This window comes from Falco rusticolus, chromosome 9, assembly GCF_015220075.1.
Source record: "Falco rusticolus isolate bFalRus1 chromosome 9, bFalRus1.pri, whole genome shotgun sequence".
NCBI lineage: Eukaryota > Metazoa > Chordata > Aves > Falconiformes > Falconidae > Falco > Falco rusticolus.
In genome coordinates, this window is record NC_051195.1 from 18,462,439 (window position 1) to 18,484,185 (window position 21,747).

General features: G+C 37.1%; 1 protein-coding gene and 1 long non-coding RNA gene across 2 annotated transcripts in view; one reads left to right on the top strand and one right to left on the bottom strand.

The window, feature by feature from the left end:
• LOC119153515 overlaps window positions 1-21,747 on the bottom strand; it is a 53,938-nt gene that overhangs the window by 2,814 nt on the left and 29,377 nt on the right. The window contains exons 4-6 of the long non-coding RNA XR_005106159.1: window positions 12,823-13,005; window positions 9,955-10,074; window positions 2,211-2,355 (exon numbers count right to left, since the gene is read on the bottom strand). This is a non-coding gene — a long non-coding RNA (uncharacterized LOC119153515). The remainder of the gene's footprint in view (window positions 1-2,210; window positions 2,356-9,954; window positions 10,075-12,822; window positions 13,006-21,747) is intronic.
• Window positions 1-21,747, top strand: part of MYPN (myopalladin) — a 48,511-nt gene that overhangs the window by 1,410 nt on the left and 25,354 nt on the right. The window contains exons 2-9 of the mRNA XM_037400090.1: window positions 9,920-10,095; window positions 11,632-11,683; window positions 13,794-13,941; window positions 15,477-15,548; window positions 15,764-15,905; window positions 16,862-16,885; window positions 18,927-19,043; window positions 19,796-20,165. Of these exons, the coding sequence (XP_037255987.1) occupies window positions 9,920-10,095; window positions 11,632-11,683; window positions 13,794-13,941; window positions 15,477-15,548; window positions 15,764-15,905; window positions 16,862-16,885; window positions 18,927-19,043; window positions 19,796-20,165 (1,101 nt within the window). The remainder of the gene's footprint in view (window positions 1-9,919; window positions 10,096-11,631; window positions 11,684-13,793; window positions 13,942-15,476; window positions 15,549-15,763; window positions 15,906-16,861; window positions 16,886-18,926; window positions 19,044-19,795; window positions 20,166-21,747) is intronic.

The window sequence follows — 21,747 nt, forward strand, 5'->3', positions numbered from 1 at the left end:
GCTCAGTTCTAATTCAGACTCTGACAATGATTCTGCTGTGACCTTAGAAAAAGCACTTCCGTTTTATCAAGTATAAGACACTTCTATTAACTGAGTTTTATCAAGTATAAGACACTCCTATTAACCGATACTTATTCATGTTGTGTGACTAGCCTGCTAATTCTGGTGCTTCAGTTTTCACCTATATCTATGAGGATTTTGAAAGCTGAATAAGTAACATCTGCAAAGATCACTGACAATTAAAGGAAATGTGAAAAAGCTACACTTCATTCATCAATGACATCAGTGGAATAAGAAACTGATTACTTTCAAGTTTATCTTAAAAATTCTTAGGTCTCATCAGCATTTCTAAGTCTAAATTTGTTCATATAGAGCTCATTAGTCAAATTTATCTCTCACTTACAATGGTGGAATTACATTTCCTTTGCTGGGATCGTAGCAATCCAATAGAAAGGACACACTATACACCTTTTAGAAATGTACTATACATATTTGCATCCTAATATTTGAAGTATCATAGATACCCTCAGTCTAGACGGTTGTCTATCCTTTTATAGGCATTTTAGAAATCTGTGTTGCTCAACTAAACATGGAAAAGAACTATTTGCATCTTCAGCATCTAATTAAAGGACTCTGAGAGTCACAGATGGTCCACTGTTTCCAATTGTCAGCTCACTGTCTTCCTTATATACTTCAACAATGCTGAGTACAACACTACTACCACTTCTACTGCAGTGAACATCTTTTATCATCTTTTTCACTAAACTAATAGGCACAATCATCAAATGAAAACTGTTTCAGCATCCAAAGAAGGAAGTTCCTAAGATTTTTGTGGTAAAGAATCTTTGCCTTCCTCTCCCTTGGATTTCTGGCACGCCAGCTGCTGATTTTTCACAAGGAAGAAGCTTTTATAATGCATATTAAGTACATAGGAACAAGGATCTACAAACAAATCCTCTTGTAATGGACAGCCTTGTCACGAAGACAAGAAGTTACCCAGTTCATAGGATCCCTGAACTGTGACTGCCACACCATTTTGCCCCACTAGTACCTTCAGTAGTAACATGTAGGTTCTCAGCCTTTAACAAGACCTCGACCCATGGTGCCACACAGGGTCTCTTGTCCATGGCAGAAAGGTGAACTTCCAAAGGACTGAATAATTCGTTTATAGGAGAGGAATCTGTTCTAAAGCTGGGGGAAATACCTTGTTTGGGAAGAATGTTTTCTACTATGCTTCATGTCTATACTCGCTGCTTTAATTAACAATTTTGAATCATTTCCTTGGTGGAGCTTATGCCATTATAAATGTTGTATTGTGTTTAGCCCTTAAATTCACAGAGGAGTCTGATTAAGAGAGAAAACAGTGCCAGAATTTTGCGGGTTTTGACAGAAAACAGACAGGAAATATCATAATCCTCTAGATATTAGCAACAGTCTCTGAAAATTTCTTTTGCTTATAAAAACTTGGAGAATTATTTCTCCAGGCACTTGCCTCGATAAATCTTTTTTATATTAAAAATGTCAGTAGGATCCCTGGACATAAGAAATATTTTTTTTTCTCTCATCAGTCACAGTTCATAATACAAAGAAAACAACTGAAATAATCTTCTCTTATGTATATAGACCTGTACACAAACTCAGTCTGGCTTTCTTTGCATTCGGAAAAGGTGAACATGGAATTTCTTGTTTATAGACATATACTCTGGTGCACAATGCTAATTTTATGTATTTTCCAGAAGGCCACAACACCATCCTTACAACAGCACATCATGCCCATGCCATTGACACATACATAAAACTGACAAGGTGTTCATGCCATCTAAGTATAGGCATTTAACAACTAACTGAATTAGAAGCTGACACTATAAAGTCACTGAAGCCTCGCAAGGGCAGATCGGAGAACCCAGGAACAATGACTCATCCCATGGAGCATCCAAGGATGGCCAGGATGCCTATGCACCCACAGAATTGGATGACGAGTATCTTTTTAACTTGGGTCTATTTTTGTCCCAACAAAACTAATGCTTTTTCGTTGGCATTTCTACTTTGACATTTGATTTTGTTTATTTTAAATAATAAAATACGCTACTTATGTGAATGACATTTGATACAGAAGCTGTTACACTTTTATAGAGTAAGCATCCATCAGATTTTTCCAATGATAATACACTGCTGTCAGGCACTGTACTGCCTCAAACAGAAAAGCATACCTGGTTTACGGACTCAGGCTTGTAGCAAGGTCAGGGTCCTAGAGGAGCTAAGGCAGAAGTCCAGAACTTATATGCTGATGTCCCAAGGCCAAGGGAAGTACAGACAGGGAAGACCCACAGGGAAAATCAGTCTGAAGCAGTCAAGCTGAAGAAAAAGATCAGGCTCAGCTTTCAGTTCCACTATTTAAACTAACAAATAAAAGATAAATCACAAGGGGATAAGTTTGAACTCTCTCCCCCCTTGTGTTTGTGTATGTGTGAGTGTACATGCTGTATTCAGGAGAAAGCTGGGAATGTTAGCTGCTTGGACAGAATTTCCTGATCACAACTTTTTGTTAACAAAACTTTTGTCCTGTTCATCCAAGATTCTTCCAACTCCACCAATGTGTAGGAGTAACACTAAGAAAGGGTGTAAAAAAATTCACTTGCCTGAGTGATAAATACTTATGTGCTTCCAGCGATCATGGCCTTGTTAGTCACTGCCACAGCATAAGGGAATCAGAAAATATAATGTACCTTGGGGTATGCGTCCCATTAACTATGGGGATCAGGCGAATGCAGGTCTTTTTCACTAAAAAGAGTTCTTGTCTTTGCTCTGTTGTGCAAAGCTTCCAAAATAGTGAAGGAAGCATCTTGTTGGCCATAGTTGTGGAACTGAGTTCAGAACTGGAAACTGTCTTGCTTTGAGGGTAACAGTTTTATAAGATTTGTGGTGAGTTAGTTCAGTATCATGTGGAGCTGGGCAAGGAGAGAAGAATTCTAATAGATAAGCAAGAGAGACACAAAAATCAGTAGTTCCAGGAAAGGACTAAGTGGCAAGGTAGCAACTGATGAAAGAAAGCTTAATGCTGGCTGGCTTTAAATCATGATTTCTTCTTCCTTCAACTTAGCTGAATGAACAAGTTCAGCAAACAAGCATCCTTTGGACACAGGTGTGTGAATGCATACCTGCCTACATCCTTTGACTTCCAATGGACTTTCTAACCACAGAAAGGAATCCCAACTTGCTTATAATGCTATTAATATATACACTTAAGATGCAGAAGTGGTACTGTGGGAACCCAGAGCATTGTGAAACAAGAATAAGATTCAACAAGCTCTGTAACACAGTTTCTCAGTCAACACTAGAAGCAATCAGATGTTTAAACTGATGTAATAGGGATTGTAAGAGAGAAATTAGAGAGAGGAGGTTTAGAAAGAAGCTGATCACAGGAATGGAAAGGACTGGAAAATATGATGGACAGATACCATGTTTGAAAGCAAGAGAGTATAAAACAAAAGTGATGATGTAAAAATGGTGTAAATGATATTCACAATTGATCAGGGTCAAAATATCATGATATATGCAATGATAAAGCAGTATGATTTATAGTAGGTAGCTACCTGGCATATATGAGGGCTCACTGAGGGACATAAAACTGGATGGTGGAACAAGAGGAGAAACTGGGAACTGATTCGAAATATCAGTATATGGGAAGCTAAATCCTGCTTGGCTGAATACAGATAGATCTGTCCAACTGCTTTTTAAGATAACTCAGCATTAATGTAACAGGTCCACAAATTAGAGGAAGCTCATTAAGCCTACCTATCTTGAAAGAAGTTTCAATGAAACATCACCCATTTTTCATTATCATCAGCTGCAGCATCATAGAAGAGACGAAGAAAGATCGATACTTTAGTATATGGGCCTCTAGCTAGCTCAAACATTGGCTCGCAATTAAAGAGCACTACTACAATTATTGATTGATTACTTTACTCTGACTACACTGCAGGTTAGAAATAAGCATTTAAGAGAAGTATGTAGCATATTTCCAGTGTTAAACGTTTTGGTGACCTCCTTCTCATGCTTTCTTCTACACATTTGTTTCTGTATGAGTAATGATAGGTGTGACATTCACTCCTCCCCATGAAGAGAGCACTCCTTACTCCCTCAAGTTCAGAGGTGTCTACATTTTTCCAAACTGTTTGGCACATCACTCCTAGGTTAATTTTACTTATGAATCACATTGCATGGTTTGGCATACACAGCTATCCTGGAAGTGTCATGAGGATTTGATGTTCTAAAAACGGGCTGTATGTTGTAAGGTTTCTATGAAAACATTCTTTAACATCAACATACAAAGCTTAAAAAGTGCATTTTAGTGCTGCTTTGTTTAAGGATACTAGATCTGCAACCAATCACAGATTTTAAGAGACTCTGAAGCCACGTATGATTGATTAAGATTTTTTCTTCCTGGCTGCCACATGAAAACATGTATCTGTTTTAGTGCTCAAAGTCTAGAGAGCCAAACTTCTTTTACATGCAACTCCAGTCAAGTCAATGGATTAAGACCGAGGATGAATTTGGCACAGCAGACGACACCGCTTGTGCTTAATGTGAACCTGCCTTGTATGATGAAGCTATCATTACAATTCATGGCAGGAATGAAATGTCAGTGACAGAAAGTAGTGCTACTTCAGTCACGCCACGTATCTCAATGTCAGAACTCCCCTTGGAACTGACATTTCATTGCTACCACGTACAACATTTTGATGTTAAGAATAAGCAAGGAGTAGATATGGCCATACCAAAGATTCACATAAGCTTAATTTCCCAAGAGAGAATTGTTTTCCATTTACAAGCATTGCAAAGAGATAACAAACATGCTCTTTTTCTCAGCTTAATCTTAAAATACTTTAACATTATGGTGGAAATAGTGAATAAATAAGGCAGTGCATAGGACATCTAAACATAGATTTGAAACAGAAGTTTATTCCTGAAGTTTTAAATCACACTGCAAATTTTGGACCAAAGGAAAAAATAACTGCAAAGAAAAGAATTAACTCAGTCCTGCCTCACTGTGTGTTTGAGTCTACTACAGGAACATAGTACTCACAAACTACTGAAGTAACTGGAAGGAATAGCTTACATGCTGTTTTCAAATTTGCCTAAAGGAAATAAGAATTGTGCCTCACAAAGGCATGCAATACAGACTTATCTCTCCACAAACACAACAGGTTAATTAGAAAAGCTGATCAGTAGTAACACAAAGAGTTCTTACATCTTGCTGGTGATTATATTGCAGCATTTTATGTATTGTGTTTTGCCCTATGAGTCACTTAAGTAAGGAGCCACATTTGAGCGGACACAAACATATAATAACACTGTACTATACAAGTTATTTTAATGCTCTGAAAAGATGCTGTTGAAGATGAGATAAAATTCAAGAACATGGGTATTTGCTTTAATAGTTTTTCATGTCTGCTAAAGCTAACATGCTAAAACAAGGCTATGTTATAAGGAAGAGGCATGAGGTAGGTATATAAAAAGACATGAGTAAGCGCTGTGACTCACCTCCCAAAGCACACAGTTGCCTACATGAATTACACACCTAAAAGGCGACCTGTACATTCATGTACCAAATTTGTGCTTGTAGTCACACAACTGTGCATGAACCTTTGGTCTTCTCCTCTGAAAATGTGACCATTTTCACAGAATCACAGAATAGTCATGGTTGGAAGGGACCTCTGGAGATCACCTAGTCCAACCCCCCTGCAGGTTCTCCTAGAGCAGGTTGCACAGGATAATTTGCAATTATCACTAATTGAAAATCTTAAAAACAACAGAAGACTAAACCATATTATACATAGAATAAAAAAAAATTCTCCCTGCAGGATCACAGGAAACCTACATGATTTCCTGGTCTAGAATTTAAAAATGGCACTAATCATTTTCAATGGACAATTTCAATCGACGCTGTAATGCACAGTAGCATACTTCTCCCTTGGGACTGCTAACATTGCCTCTACTTACTCATGGTACAGCTGTTCCTTTATCCCAGGCACTAAACGTTTATGTTCTGGATACCAAGGACCCTCTACTAGCTATGGTGCCTGTATCTACATGTTTATAAGGACATTACTGAACAGAAAAGCAAATGTGATTTGCACTTCTGGGGAGCCAGTCAAAAAACCCCCACTGTGTATAATTATTAGTGGTGAAAATACCAGATTTGGGCAAGTCATTATGGACAAAGTCTAAAACACGTAGCTGTTCCTTCTGTCTGAAGACGTTTGTATTAGAGGATCTGAAGGTTCCTGACCGGACTATGATGAAATATGAACACTACAGCTCAAACAGAAGAAGCTAGAAAGATCATTATTTTTAAAGGAAATGTATTTCAAATGGAAGTGTAAATCACCTCTTTCAAAATAAAGATGACGCAAATAAAAAGCAGGATTTGCAAACTAAATGTTAGTGAAGAACCATATAATTTCAACTACTAGAAAAAAATGGTAATGGTACTGTGACAGTGAAATCCTTTAAAACAGAGATAATTTGCAAATAATCATTTTAAGACCAGTGATTTCACCTTTTAAAATTATTTTAAAAATTGTGCTACTTCACACTAAAAAAGATAAGAGAATGCTAGATAAAGATAGAAGATAAAGAGACAAAAAGAACGGTTAGATACTCTGGAGAAATATATGAATATACATACATCTATATATTCGCTCTGTTCTTATACTCTTCCGTGTCTGCTTTTAGCCACTGGTCAAGACAGCCTGCTGGGTTAGGTGGACTTGTAGTCTGAGCCAGAACACCCAATAAGTTCTTATTTATCTTTTTACATGTGCTAGCTCACCTGGCATCTTAGGGTATGTGCTGGTGTCATTTCTCCCTTTTATATGATGACAGCTGTCTCTTCAGTTTCCAGTGGTGCTATACGTTGTATAGGTTTGGTTAATATCCAGAACACTGTTTACAACTGTATTGTGAAGCACCTTAAACTAAGTTCCATTGAGGTTTGAGAAGTAGCCTGAATGGCTGCTGAAAGCTATCCTGGAGTAAAGTGTTGGCCTAGGCAGATTGTCCACTGACAGAAAGTATATCGGAGCATCTCATTTTGCCCACCAGAGTGATAGAAAACCTAGCAAATGGACTATATCAAACTTCAAGGGGACAGAGGAATATTCCCTTAACATTGTGGCTCACATTGAGCTCAAGCAAAAACCTGTGGCAATTTAAGATGCAGCTGTAGCCTCCTGACTGCCCAGACCCTTCTTTTATGGCTATTAACATTTACCAAAAGTGATATATAGGAGAATTTGTATGGTTCTGTTATCCTAGATCTACATGTCTAGTGTCCTGGCACAAACCCATTTTCATTAGACCAGAACTGTAGCAGCTGGGCCTGGGAATATGTCAGAACCTGCCATCCTTGCTCCAGAGCAAGAAAGCTCCAGCAAAGAAGTCAGCATCAGGATTTTAACATTTAAAGTACTGCTGCCAGATCTGGAAAAGCCTGTCTATCAGAGCTCCAAGGCTCAAATGGAAGAGAAATTAGTAACTTCTGTTGAAGTTCTCCGCATAAACCAGTGCCAGTTTCTCTGTTGTAAAACCCTCCAAGAAGGATGTGGATGTATTTTAGCTGTACTTCAGTTGTGAAATGTCAGGGGAGAGAGCTGGGACATTTCACAGCCTACTGGCATCCTCTTTTAACATGATGATATTTACTACATGACTGTCCATTGCAATCAGAAACGTTAAATTCATAAAAGTCATCTTCTTAGACCCATTTTCAATTCTTGTTACAATGGAGGCTTGTAAAAGAGGGTAAGCAAGCAGATGTAGACACAAACCAAGACTTTTAAGGTCTAGCTCTCTAGCTACAAAGTTTGCCTTTCTAAAAGGGGAAACTGTGTTAAACAGTGTGATTCATTCTACAGTGTGGGAGCTTCCCCATGTAACAGGCAGACCTGTACGTTTTCCAAGCTGTACGTTCAAGTCAGTTGACTGTACAGCTACAGATTACACTAATGTGCGACTCCAAGCGTACTGGGGAATACCCTGTCTACTTTAAGAAAGCCATGTTGGATGGCTAGGACTGATGGTGCACAAATAGTGCATGGCTTACTTCTTAGCTATGTAATATGAATTTAAGTTCCAAATCTGTACTCTTTCATACCTCATAGTCCCTCTAAGAGTCCTTTTTCAATTCTACATTATACTTCTATTCAATTCTGGGTTTCCATTGGTAGGGACTGTCTTATAGATATTTTTTTTCCCCCTCAAGATGTTAATTTGGTGTTTTCTTCATGCTCAATTTGTAGCACAACCTGTTGTTTCCAAGTTCCACTTCCAAGAGGTGAATACAATTGAATGATTAAACAGATTTATTTATTAATGTTTTTCTAAATTATCTGAGATGGAAATGTATCAAAGTACCTTACAGTACAGCATAGGAAATATGAATTATTACAATTTATTACTCAAAAACCGATCCTCATCCTTCTGCAACTAACCTTATTTGGTGTAATACATAATAGTAAATACATTTGCCATTATTTCGTTAGCATTTGTATGCACTCAAAAGCTAGCAGGTACTTTTACTAAGTTACCATATAAAGATGTATGAAACAATTATTCATTTAAAAAAGTCCATTGATCAAAAAATGTTATCAGTATGACAGTCCCACTCACACATGCACAAGATGCATTATTCAACCATATGTAGTTAAGAGAGCAGCACTAAAGAAAAAATACAAATATTTTTGTGGAGTTTTGTATCTAATTATACTTATGAGAAAAGTTACGGTGAAGATGCATGCACCCTAGTTTGGCTTTTCAAATTTAGGTAGTTATCAAAAAATATAGGTGTTCCTGATATTAACCCAAACATCTATAACTGGATCCCTATACATAGTACTACACCTTCTCTATAAAACCTAGATTGTCTTACTGAATTTGAATCTGGTTCTGCAAACCCACCTGCTTTTTCTCTCTCTGTTCTGTCTTTTCCATATTAACAAGCAATAGCAATCAGGCCTGCCCTCCCCGCCTACCAGCTCTCAGGTTGAGCTGGTGGTTACTCTCACTAATACATCCTATGGAGCTGTCTTTTCAGGTGATGCTTTTACTTTTGCTTGGATTTCTGCATTTTCTACTGAAACAACCCTTCTGAACACTGAGAGACTTAGGAATGCCTTAGATGAGCGCGTGAAGCCTCTATAGGGCCCAATACACGCTTGGATGTGTAGTTGGGTTTAAAAGAGAAACACAGCAATATGATCCAGAAAATAATTGAAGGTCCAGCTGTCTCACTGGCCATGTCCCTGTAAGGAAGTGCCTCTATACTGTAACAGATCACTTCTCTTTACTTGTGACACACTTATGCCATATTTTATAAAAAGCAGATTATCTTAAATATATAACAAAACAAAGCATAACATTATAGTAAATTTCAGTCTGATTTCTGAATATATATTCTGAATCAATATGAACTTTGGAATTACAAGTTTGAGGGAAATTTGTTTACTTAGGTTGTTGGGGTTTTTTTTTTGCTACAGTTTAAGCCTCAACACAGATCTGAATGTACCTGAAGTGAAATTCAGAGCTGGACTGATAGCATTCCAGATTCACAGCCCTTGTACTCTACTAATGAAATCTGTATATCAAGAAAAATACATGATAGAGTCACTTAGATAAACTAGCTTGTTAGTATGTTTAACTACTGCAAAGAAAGGAGCTCTATTATTTGCTGTAATTGAGTATTATGAAAATCACAAATATTTTACGCCTAGGACTGTTGATTCAACACTTGTCTGCAGTACTCTGTCAGAATCTTCAAGGCTAAAACCCACCCATTTTATCCTCAGAAAGACTTTGAACATTGTCGTTTTAGTTGCCAAGTTGCTTGCACTGATAAACGGTATTTTTTGCCTTGCAGGTGGTACTGTGAAGGGAAGGAGCTTGAAAACTCACCAGATATTCAAATTATCCAGACAGGTGATCAACACTCATTGGTTATTGTTGAAGCTTTTGAGGAGGATACAGGGCGTTACTCGTGCTTTGCTTCAAACATCTATGGAACAGACTCCACTTCTGCAGAGATTTACATAGAAGGTATGTTAGAACTGTTGAAGAAACTGGTTGTTGAAATTGGTTATACAGCATTAAGATACGACTATTCATTTTGTATGTTAACTGTGTAATAGATTTGTCACAAAAAACACCCAGCAAGGAGCCAACGCTTTTCATCATTATCAAAATATGTTTTATTTCTCTGTAAAATACTCTGCAGACAAGTGACTTCCCTTTAGATACAATTTTATTGTGCTGCTTCACAGGGATTTTATATATCTCACTGCAAGACTGAGGTCTAGAAATATTCAGATTCTGATGCCATCTTACATTTTTTGTCTGTGGTACTTGACAGAAATATAAGAACCTCAATTTTGTGTCTAATTCTTATTAATCCCTTTCTCTGCAGTAATTTTTACAAATTGGATATATCTTCATAGTAGTCCATTATTGGGACCTTGTAACCAAAATAAATATGCCAGCAATTTGATATTTTTACTTGCACAATAGATTCTGTAAATAAAACAGAAGCTACGTCTGCAGATTTAGGTGTCTCTTCTTTCTCCTTGTGCTCTTTAATATATCCTACTTGGCTTAAGAGAGGTCTATTTATTGTATTTCTTTTTAACACTTTTTGGGGTAAGGTTTTAAATTGCATCCATCATTGTGCTAGCAGGATTACAAATTTAAAATAAACACACTGAAATTTTTTTGTCTTTTGTCTTTTTTCCATTTTTGAGGCAGAAAAATATATTGAGTTCCATCACTGACAACAGTGGGACCATTCATAATTTAAAGCACATACCCTACTTAATACAAGGTTAATTTTGCTCTACTGTTATTCTTCTTTCACCTCTCTAATCTGACAGTGAAAGGACGAATCCTTTTTTAGTATCTGCACTGCCCCTGACATTAATGGGAGACGCCTGTGCTTGGCAAGGATTTACCAGTTCTCGAGCCTGGGGCCAAGGCCTGCTTTTACCTAACTCAGTGGATGCTGGATGGAAGCCATGGCTGATGGAGATGCTCCCTGGCACGAACTGCAGAGAAAATGCAAATTCTAAACGCAGTAAAGGCTGCATCAGGAGTGTAAGACAGCTGTTAGTAATCTGAGCTTGTATCATCTCCAAACTGTGCTACAAGGCTATAGCTTAAGAATAATAGCTGTGACTCCAGGTCTCTCTCTTTCCTCTCCCTTTCTTTTTTTTAAACTGGTAGTATCAGGTGTCTGAGAAAAAAAAGCTCTTGATTCACAACAGCAATTACAGACTGAATCACACTAGTGGCACTTTAAAGAGAATCTGACAAGACCCAGGTATACATTTAGTCTTGGATGCTGTTTTCCTCATTTCAGTCGCACCTCATCCCAAATTTGCCTTATGTCAATAGCAGTTCTGGATCTTACACAGTATGCAGCATTGGTTCATTTCCACTGCAATGTGATGTTTTGGTTTGGCATAACTATAATATATATCCTTAGACTGCTCTATAGGAAATTTGAATAAAGGTTTGTATCATTTATACATAAACTTCTGCAAAAAACTCTCTGCTGAGTGATTTTTTTTTTCTTTTTCATAGGAGTCTCTTCTTCTGACTCTGAAGGTGAAATCACCAAAGACGAAATGGATCAGTAAGTTTAAAATCAATTACATCTTTCCTATTTCTTACAGTACAAAACCCCACAAGTGTAGACATTTCAGTTTCCATTAATATTTTGCGACTTCCAACACATTAGGCTTTTTTTTTGCATTTGTTTGGATTGGTTGGGGTTTGTTTGTTTGCTTTACAAATAGTGTGGAACAAATACACATTTTCTTGTGTGTTTTCAACTTCAGCTTCAGAAGTGAAACAATATCAAATATAAACATAAGAAGAATTATATTACCTTAAAGATTAAACTACTAAAATTAATTTACTAAAACAGATGCCGCTTGACTAGATCCAACTTAAATGATGATTTAAGCATCTGACTTGGAAAAAATGTGTAGTAAAATTTCTCACATGAAAATATGGTATGTCATGGAGTTTTTGGCAGAACATGGCTATACATGGATTATTTAGATTTAAGATAAGGAAATTAATAGATATGAACTAGAGTAAACTGAAATAACGGGTATAAAAAACTACTTAACTATAAGAAGTAAGAAAAGGTATCAGTTGTATTCTAAAACCTGGGAAATAAAATTATTTTTCCTAAACGAAATCCACTCCCTGTGCGTTTAGAACCTGATCCAAAGCTGTTAAAATTTATAGTCTTTCAGAATCAAAGTCTTTCTATCAAGGAAAGGAAGCCACACTGGTTGAAAACCGAAATAATCAATCATTTATTTTGCATGCCTTTGTATGCATTAATTGAACCCCAAAAGCAACCAGTGCTTTATAAAGAGGAAATTTTAACCAAACAGACTTATGCACCCTGTCTCTTTTCTATTATTTATTAAGGAGTTTTATACTCATTACAAATGTAATTTTCTTTTAAAACACAAATACAAAATGCTGCAGACCTCAGGCTGACAGCAAATCCTGTCGTAGGTGATTTTTACTTCGAAGTCATAAAATACTCCAGATTGGATTGTTTTATAGACTTTGATGGATGTAAGTGTTTAATATAAAACTTAGGATCAAGAAGTCCTCAAAGGTCTTAGGATGAATTGCTAAGTTTTTCATAGTTCTAGCTCAGACTTTTCCAAATGTCTCAGCCATTTCATCTTATTAGGTGTTAATATAGTGTTGACCATGATCACTTGATGGCATCTGTAAGCTGCTTACCTCATTAAATTGTGAAGTAATGTATTGCATTCTGGTTTTCTTGGAAAAAAAAAAGAATGCTGCTCTGACATTGTAGAAGGATGTCCTCAAATGACAGAATTCTGAAAGATCAGGCTTGGGTGTAATCAGACTGTCTTTTGTTTTTACTTAGCTTCCAGCTGTTGTCATAAGGAATCTGACCACCTGTAATTAAAGGGAATTAATGTGAGAACAAATGCAAAAAAAAAAAAAAAGTTCACAATTTCAAAAGAGAAATCAGTGATGACAGCAACTATATGTTCACTCTGAGTAAGGCTTCCTCTGGTTTGAAGACTGCCTTTCCTAGGGGGGACCTGTGGTACATTCCAGAGCAGCCATTGCATACCTCAAACTGAATAAAAAGACTCTCGCTTCATTGTGTGCATTATTTCACTTATCAATAAAAACAAAAAAGGTCAACTCTTCTACTTCCATACAGAAACAACCTAGAAGAAGTGAAAAGGTGCCAACCTGTACACTACCAAAATTGCACATGTTGGTCAGAAAGCATACCCCTCTCTTTTATTCTTCAGCAGTAAATTATTGAATCTGTATGCAAGCAGACCATAGTATTTTCATTACCTTATAGGCCCAAACCTTCACACAAGTTCAGGGAGCAGTGCAAGAGAAAATAGCACTGTCCTCTGAGAAACTAGCATTGTGCTCTCATGCTTCTCAGAACTGCTAACAGCAGCTTTCAAGCCACGATTAGGTTAATCCAGGCCATTTATTACATTTGGTGTAAGTGAACTAAGTATGAGAGATTACAGTGGCAAGACATGCAGCCTGACTCTTATAAAATGTGGTTTACCTAGGAGTATGTATCAGTTTAGATCAATCGGAATTCAATCCCAGAAGTGAGGCTGGAAGTGACATGTAACTGGGACAGACATAGCTAAGGGACACACTCTAGCTTCCAGTTAGAGAACTTTATTTTGGTTAATAATTTACAGCAAAACAAAGCCAGCTGACACCTCCTTGAATGCAGCATCTCCTGCTGTTAGAACTGCAACCAAGCATCAAGAAACCTCCAAGGTACCACCTGCCTTCGTTCAGCCTGTGTCTGTACCTGTCCAGACTGTGTCAACACCAGTTAATCAGGTAGGGGAGACAATATGGTGAATTTCAAGGACCAAAACCAAGCTCTTAAAAAGGTGTTTCTTCTACAGTTTGTGACTCATAACCCCCAAAATGTTCTAGCTTTTGCTTTGCTGTTGAACTTCAGCTTTGAACGTTACAGCCATACGGTAGTTGCATATACAGAAGAGATGTCCTGCCTACTAGCTAACCTTTAGCACCCGGCAAAGGGAAGGGAACCTTTCATCCCCAGGTTACAGGCATCTCCGTGGCAGTGAGCAGAAGGAGCAGCTGCCGCTAGCTCAGCCAGCGGTGGGAATCTGTGTGCACTCCAGCAGGTCGGAGACTGCATGCCATGAAGTGCACTTGGATGTGTAGGTCAGCTCACCAGCCCCTTCACACTGCTGACTGACTCATTCACTTCCATGAGCGGCAGCCTGTAACTTTTCCCTCTCCCTCGCTACAGAACTCACTTGAGATAATGTTCTTTCTACGAAACTTATTTTAAGCTAAATAATTTGACTATGTTTACTTTCTATGTAGATAGGCTTATTTACCACATAACATTAATATCCACATCAAAGAATTTCTAATTAATGTTTGCATGCATTTTGAGTCCTTTTTGTTGCAAGCTATCAGGATATTCATAACTGTGAATTCTTTCCTAATAGGAAAGAAGAACCATATTTACTTAAAAATAAAACTCAAAAGTTCATGACAAACTCGCTTTATGCTGCCTTTTCAATGTTTACAGCCTAGAATTAATGGTAGCCAATAACTGAATTGATGAAACAATGCACATTTACTTTTGACTACAAAGAGAACAGAATTAAGCCTTTGAGACAGTTTGCCATTTTGACAGAGGTTGCCTAAATCAAGAGTGATAGTTACCTCAAAAATTACCACTTTTAAACTTGTTGGCTTATATGACACCACCTGTAAAATCTGGCTATGTTTCCAGAGATACTGAATCCCTAATTCTGCTGTTCTGGGGCAGCTGCTATTTCACTAAAATGAAAAACTCTATTAATCAAGTTATATAAGGAAGTTTTCCAGAAGGAGAATAATTTCATTCTGATTTCACTGAACAGGATCAATAGGGTGATATTCCACCTCTGTAAATTGTTTGGGTTTGGCAAAGGAGAAGAATTACTGAGCAGTCACACACATGACTTGAATTAACTTTTCCTTACTAACATCCATAAATATTTTGTAAGAAAGAATTTTTAAAAGGACACACCACCAAGCAGCCTACATACATTTGCTTTGGTGAGGTATTAATGAAAGATATTATAACACCCTGCAGTGAAGTTTTCCTTCCCATGATTAACTCAATAAGGCAATAACAGCATTTTTGTTACTCAGGCACTAACCCATCCAGGCAGATCGCTAGCAGTTGTCTACAACAGAGCAACTTTTATTCATTACATTAATATTTTGCTTTGGACTTCGCCCACCAAAATCTCTTTTGTGTCATTCCAAATGCATGTTTCTCTTGTATATGGAAAAATAACCTGTGTACACCTAAACATCATCATGCAATGTTTTGCAATCTACAGGCGCAAAGCCCCACTAACTATTTGCAAGGACTAGATGGAAGACCTATAATTGCTGCTCCTGTATTTACAAAGGTAATCTGTTCTATGACATATTTGAAAATTAAAGAGGTCAATTCATTGTTTGGAGAAGTAATTAAAATTTTCTAGCTATCAAAGTTTAAAAAAAGAAATTGTGCATTTCATAAGCCATTCAAGGATTTAAGTGGGTTTACGAAATCTTACTGAAATCAGTATTACTTCAAGACCAGTAAGACATTTACTGACTGTTTATTAATTTTCTCTATTAGATGTTACAGGATATTTCAGCTTCTGAGGGGCAGCTTGTTGTCTTTGAATGTCGAGTGAAAGGAGCTCCTTCCCCAAAGGTTGAATGGTATAGAGAAGGAACACTGATAGAAGATTCTCCAGATTTTAGGATATTACAGAAAAGTATGTTTCTTGTGTGGAAATACTGTGTCTAATAAAGTTTAGGCAAGCAACAAAACTGCTAACACAGCAACAGAACTGCTAACACAGCAACATTTTGAATTTCTTATTACAATGGTAAGAACAATATAAGCCACATTTATGGCAATAAATCTGGGTTCCAGAAGTCAAAGCTGTGGATGAATTGAACAGCATACTCACAGGTAGTATCTGAGATTCCCCAAACTACTGAATTGTTTTGCCTTCTGCTTTGACCCCTTTGCCACCTCAATGTCCTTTTCTAATTCAGCCTCACATCTGGTGTTTGGGTTTGGCACCATTTATATATGAGTTCCACTGCCCGTAAATCACTCATCTTTTAGTTAAGTGCTATTATAATAGCATTTGTGGGCAGCGGATTGCTTATTTATCCACAAAAGTAGCCTGATGTACACGTTAGCATGCTTACACATACCTGTGTGTGCACATGATAGGTTGTAAACATACACTTCTATTTTAATTTTCAAATGCAGTCTAAATATCTGAAGTTTTCTTATAAGTCACTGGAATGCTAAAATTGCTAAAACTCAATAGAAATTCCTTAAATACGACACTACACCAAAACTAAACAAAACAGCGTTTTATCGTAAGATGATCTCATGTGTGTAACAGTCTGACGAATTGTCTTCAAGACACAATAAAGTAGCACTAAGATTGCAAAAAACTGCTTCTTGCAGAATTTATTTCCTATTCATAAGTTCTCAAAAGTGTTCATAAGTGTTCATATTGTTCAGTGGATTTGACATACCATTGGGTACAAGGCCTGGCTGTCTCCACCGCCCCTTAAACAGAAAATTGGATCAAAAGGAGTATTCCGTCATATTGAGAAGACCAAGCTTCATATTTAGTGCTTAAGAAATTAAAAATATTGGCAAAAGTAAGTATTTTCAATCTACTAATTCTGCTCTTCTTCCCTTTAGAACCACGATCTATGGCTGAACCAGGTGAGGATAATCAAAAGGCACATACTTTTTTGACTATACAAATGTCGTTATTTAACCTCACAAAATATTAATTATTCAAACTCCATAATTTAATTAACATAATTTCTTCTTTTCCCCATGTTCTATAGCTACTAGTGAGAAGTATTTTACTGCAGACTGTTCCATAAATATACAATCCGAATTAATTTTATCACTTTTGAAGAAAATAGTATTTCCATTCTGCTTTGACCCAGTTCTAACTTAGGACCTAAATGTTGTCACTTTATGAGCTAAAGATTAACAAGATTAATGTGTGAGGGTCCCCTGTATATCCAAGGTTCAGAAGTACACCAGATGACGTAGACTGAACTATTTTTATCTAGTTTACCAGTTAGGGAACATTGCATCAGATGTTTAGCCATGTCAGCCATTCCCTTTGCTCCCTACCAGCGTAATATGAGAGTATCACATCAGGTGTTCCACCCCTGATATCAGCAAATCCTAAAAAAGTAGCTGGATTTGCTAATTTCAAGGGTCAGAGCAGAATGTAGGCTACTCTGTGTGATTTGAGCAAAGGAGCCTTACAGATTTTGATTGCTTCTTCATGAGATTATTGCTCTCCCTGTAACACTTTTCACTATTAAAAATAAAGCTACCCGTCCTAAAGCAGAAAATTACCGAAGTAGTATTAATTTTTATGGAATATAAACTTCTGTAACTTCTCCTTACCCTGTTAAAAGTTTTTTACCCAGAAAAGTGGCTTGAAAGAGACTTCCTCTCCTTGTAATGTCTCTCTCTGAGATTTAGGAATGAATAAATGAAGCTTCTACCAGAACCCACCAATGCTGTTCCTTTACTGTCCAGTGGCATCACTGCTGAGTAATGTGAAGCAGTTTTTAGAGGGTAATCAGTTGGGTGCAGTTGTCACTGCCTCATCACCTGCTGCTCATTCAGAAGGAATCTGGATTTCCATGCATGCAGTGGTTGGCAAATCCAAGTACTATAAACTAGATACTATAATGCCTTAAACTAGTTCTATAATCCTAGTACTATAATAAACTATTATTCTCCTATAGTTGTTAGCAAATACTCTGTTGCTACTAGATTTTCCTCAGTGATGACATGAAACAACCAAGTTTGTGTGGTATGGTCTTCTACAGAAATACTCTTCAAATATTAATCCAGTAGGGGTTTAGGAAAGTTTCTTGCAAAATGGTAGCAAAATAGTCATTGACTACTTGAAGAAACACTATCAGCCCACATTTCAATACACTTTAGATATTACTCTCCCTCCCCATCCCAGCTACCCAGCCAAATGAAAGATTTAAAATCCCATCACCATAGGTATTTATTAGCTAGTACTGCTGCCCAGACATGTCAGATACTGGTCAGACAGGAATGTCATAGCCCCAGATTGACTTTTCAAGATGGAATTTATCTTTTGCAAGTACAATTTTGCTAGCATGTTGTTCATGACCACTGGTCTTCTTCACAAAGAAGTGAAAAAGCAACTTTCTCTAAGCACAATTAGCACAATCCCCTCTTATCTGCAATCTGCATTGGTACTTTTGGAAAATGCTAGCCTATATGTATATGGTTTTTATTTCTTCACCTTACAGAGTGACTCTACTTGAATTGTTCCCAGTTAATTGTAACTAATCTTTCAATCTGCAAAGAGATGAAAACACATATATTTTAGTGAGTTGTGAGTATAAAGTAGACTATATTTCTCCAAATAAAATTTAAAGTTCTTCAGAGATAAATTCTGTACTTCATGTGATTAGGAAAACATTTTCTAATGTTTTCCAAACACTGCTGACACCTGTTCTTCCCTTTCGTTGGGCATGCTGGAGCACAGAGGGTACCAGTTGCTGCAGACAATGCTGATAACAGCTGCTGCACACAAAGGCTGCCAAAATTGATAATACTGATGGAACTAAAATCAAACTGAGCAAGGTGGAAAACTTTAAGGAAATGTCCCCAAGGGTAATCAAGGCTTTGTTTGTTTGTTCGTTCAATGCATGTTCACTTCAAGTAATGACACTGCTGTGATGCTTTGCAGAGGAAATTTGTACTCTCGTTATTGCTGAAGTATTTTCAGAAGATTCTGGCAGTTTCACCTGTACTGCAAGCAATAAATATGGCACGGTATCTAGTATAGCTCATCTAACTGTCAAAGGTAAGAGTTTGTTTTAGTCCTTTGCTTGCTAGTAAATACAAGCAGAGCAGGCTGCAGCGCTGTGCAGTCCAGGCAGCTTATCAAACATACAGATAGATTGCTATGTCTTTTCAAAGTGTCCTTCCTCAATCACAAATGTGAAGGAACAAGGAACATTAGGGAATGAATCCCGCACAGCGCTTCCAAAAGCACAACCCTTGCTGACCACAAGTTTTGGGCAATAGCCATTTTTGGAATCTCTATGGACTGTCTAGTTTGCTGTTTCGATATCCCTTTGGTGCAGAGCCCAAAGGAGGAAACCTCAAAACAGATTATTTCATACTGCCTGTATCATTTATGCTGCCAAGGCCATTAGGTGAGCAAAGTAAAGCACATAAAAGCATAGTGCAACGTTGACTCCAATTCAGCTCAAGTTCTGGCAGTGTTCTTCATAACTAAAATGTTAGAGAATTCTCTGAGAAGAAAGTTTGTATTTCAAAGACACTAGTGGAATTCATGGGGGACATGGTTGAAGAGCACTGCTGAATCTTCCAAACAAGAAGTGTGTCCCTTCCCTTCCCCCCCCCCCCCCCCCCCCCCTTTACAATATTTCTTGGTTAAGGGAATTTGTTGTTAAACAAATGAGGTCAAACAACTCAGTCCAACTGGAAAGACATCAGAGTGATTTTTTCCAACTGTAACTTTTGTAATTTCATTTCACCATAATTTATGGTAATTTATGTTCACCAAAAGTTTGGTATTTGCTATTTCAGCAACTGAAGACAGTAGTAATGCTGCTAGCCTTCACACAATGAGCTCAATCAACTTAATTGCTGTTGAACATCAACCTCCTCCACACACTCCTTCCCATCGTGTAGTAAATCAAACCCCCAAACCTAAACTTGAAGGTGTTCTTGTGAATCACAATGAACCCAGATCAAGTTCCAAGATAGGTCTCCGTGTGCACTTCAAGCTGCCTGAAGATGATAAAGGAAGTGAATCATCATCAGAGGATGGACCTGGTGCTACAAACCAAATCAGATCCAACTATTTCCAAGAGAAGATAAATGGACAGCCAATGAAAATACCAGAGCCAACATCACCATCCAAGGAACCTCCCCCAGTGCTGGCTAAACCAAAGCTGTAAGTAAAAGGGATTCTAAGTCTCAGGGGCATCACTGGTATTAATTAGGAATCACAGACCAGGACACTATTACACTAGAGCAAAAATCTCAAATACAGAACAAGAAGACAGCCAGTTTCACATGGTGCTGGCCTAATTAACCATACTCTGAGAAAACACACTCAACAGAGGTAGATATTTTTTTCTGTATCACCCTCCTAGGAGAAGCATTCTCCAATTTTAAAAGGAAAATGTTTTTCCCTTTGAAATTGTATTTAATGCCACAATGCTTTTTGCTGCAAACAAAAGGTGAACAATACTGCTTTTATGCAGGCAAAATAAAAACAGGTTCTTCAAACATATCTCATTCAATTCCAGGTATGTGATTTTGCCAAAATCAGATATATTCAGTCTTATACATAGTATGGGCTAACAGCTAGCTATGCCTCATGACTTTTACATCTCACAAATGTAAATCTTAAAACAGATAAAATACTTGGAAATGTTTGATAATGTGAAACCACTTGAACTAAAAAGCATTCACATGATTAGTGCACTGTGAGCTCAAGGGGAAATTTTAAGAAGTAGTGTAGTTTTCTTAGAGGACAATTTACGGAATTCACACTGCAGTTTGTTATGAAATATATTTTCATCATTTTTTAAACCTCCCAAATCTGGTTTAAAAAAAAGCATGCAGTCCTTCATTTCATTTCTTAAATAGGCGGAAGCTTTAAGTAAAGGCTCAGGAAGGACTTCATAAAGTAATTAATTGGTATCTTTAAGCAGGGATGTAATTTGATAGAACTTATATACCATGTAGCAGAAGAACTTGGAACAGTGCTTTTTTAATTTGTTAAGCCTATATTCACAGACCTACATACCTTCAGAGCTATAGTGTCTTTAAGGGGGGATCAGAAGCAGTATTTAATTTACCCAATGTTTTTATAAAGCAGAACTTCTCTCAAACTCCCTCCCCCAATAAACTGTAACAAAGGAGTCCATTATTATGCAGATGTATATATAAAGGACACAAAATCAGGACTGCACTACTTCTAGCTCTCTAACATTCTACTATTTGAAAGCTTGAAATTGCTATCTTGATATACCTTTAATGCAATTTTTGTTTAGTACATTATAGAAACAATAATTCTTTTAAAGAAAAAGCAGTTCTGTTGACTTCATGTATTTGGTTTGTTAGTACCTGTTGTAGTTGGTCTCTACTTCTACATTTTTTGCTTTTTAAGAACAGTTATTTAATACTTGATGATTTATTACATTATAATTTTCTGTATTCTCTATGTCCTTTTTGGTTTTGGAAGGGGAAACATTAGCCTGTTTTCTATATGTTGTATTTCCATATACATAACAACTAAATAAGCCACTTGACAAGGCAAAATGATTCCCCAACTGCAAAGTAAAAAAGCCCTGAAGACACATACAGTAGACATCATCTAAGAAACAACTGCATGAAATGCAAGTCCTCTCTGAATTATGCACTCCTGCCTATCACTGAATGTCAATACCACCTAAAATACATTGGCAGTATCTCTTTGGGTGGATTATTACAAAGCTTTATTAGCCATAATGCTGAGGAGCTAAATA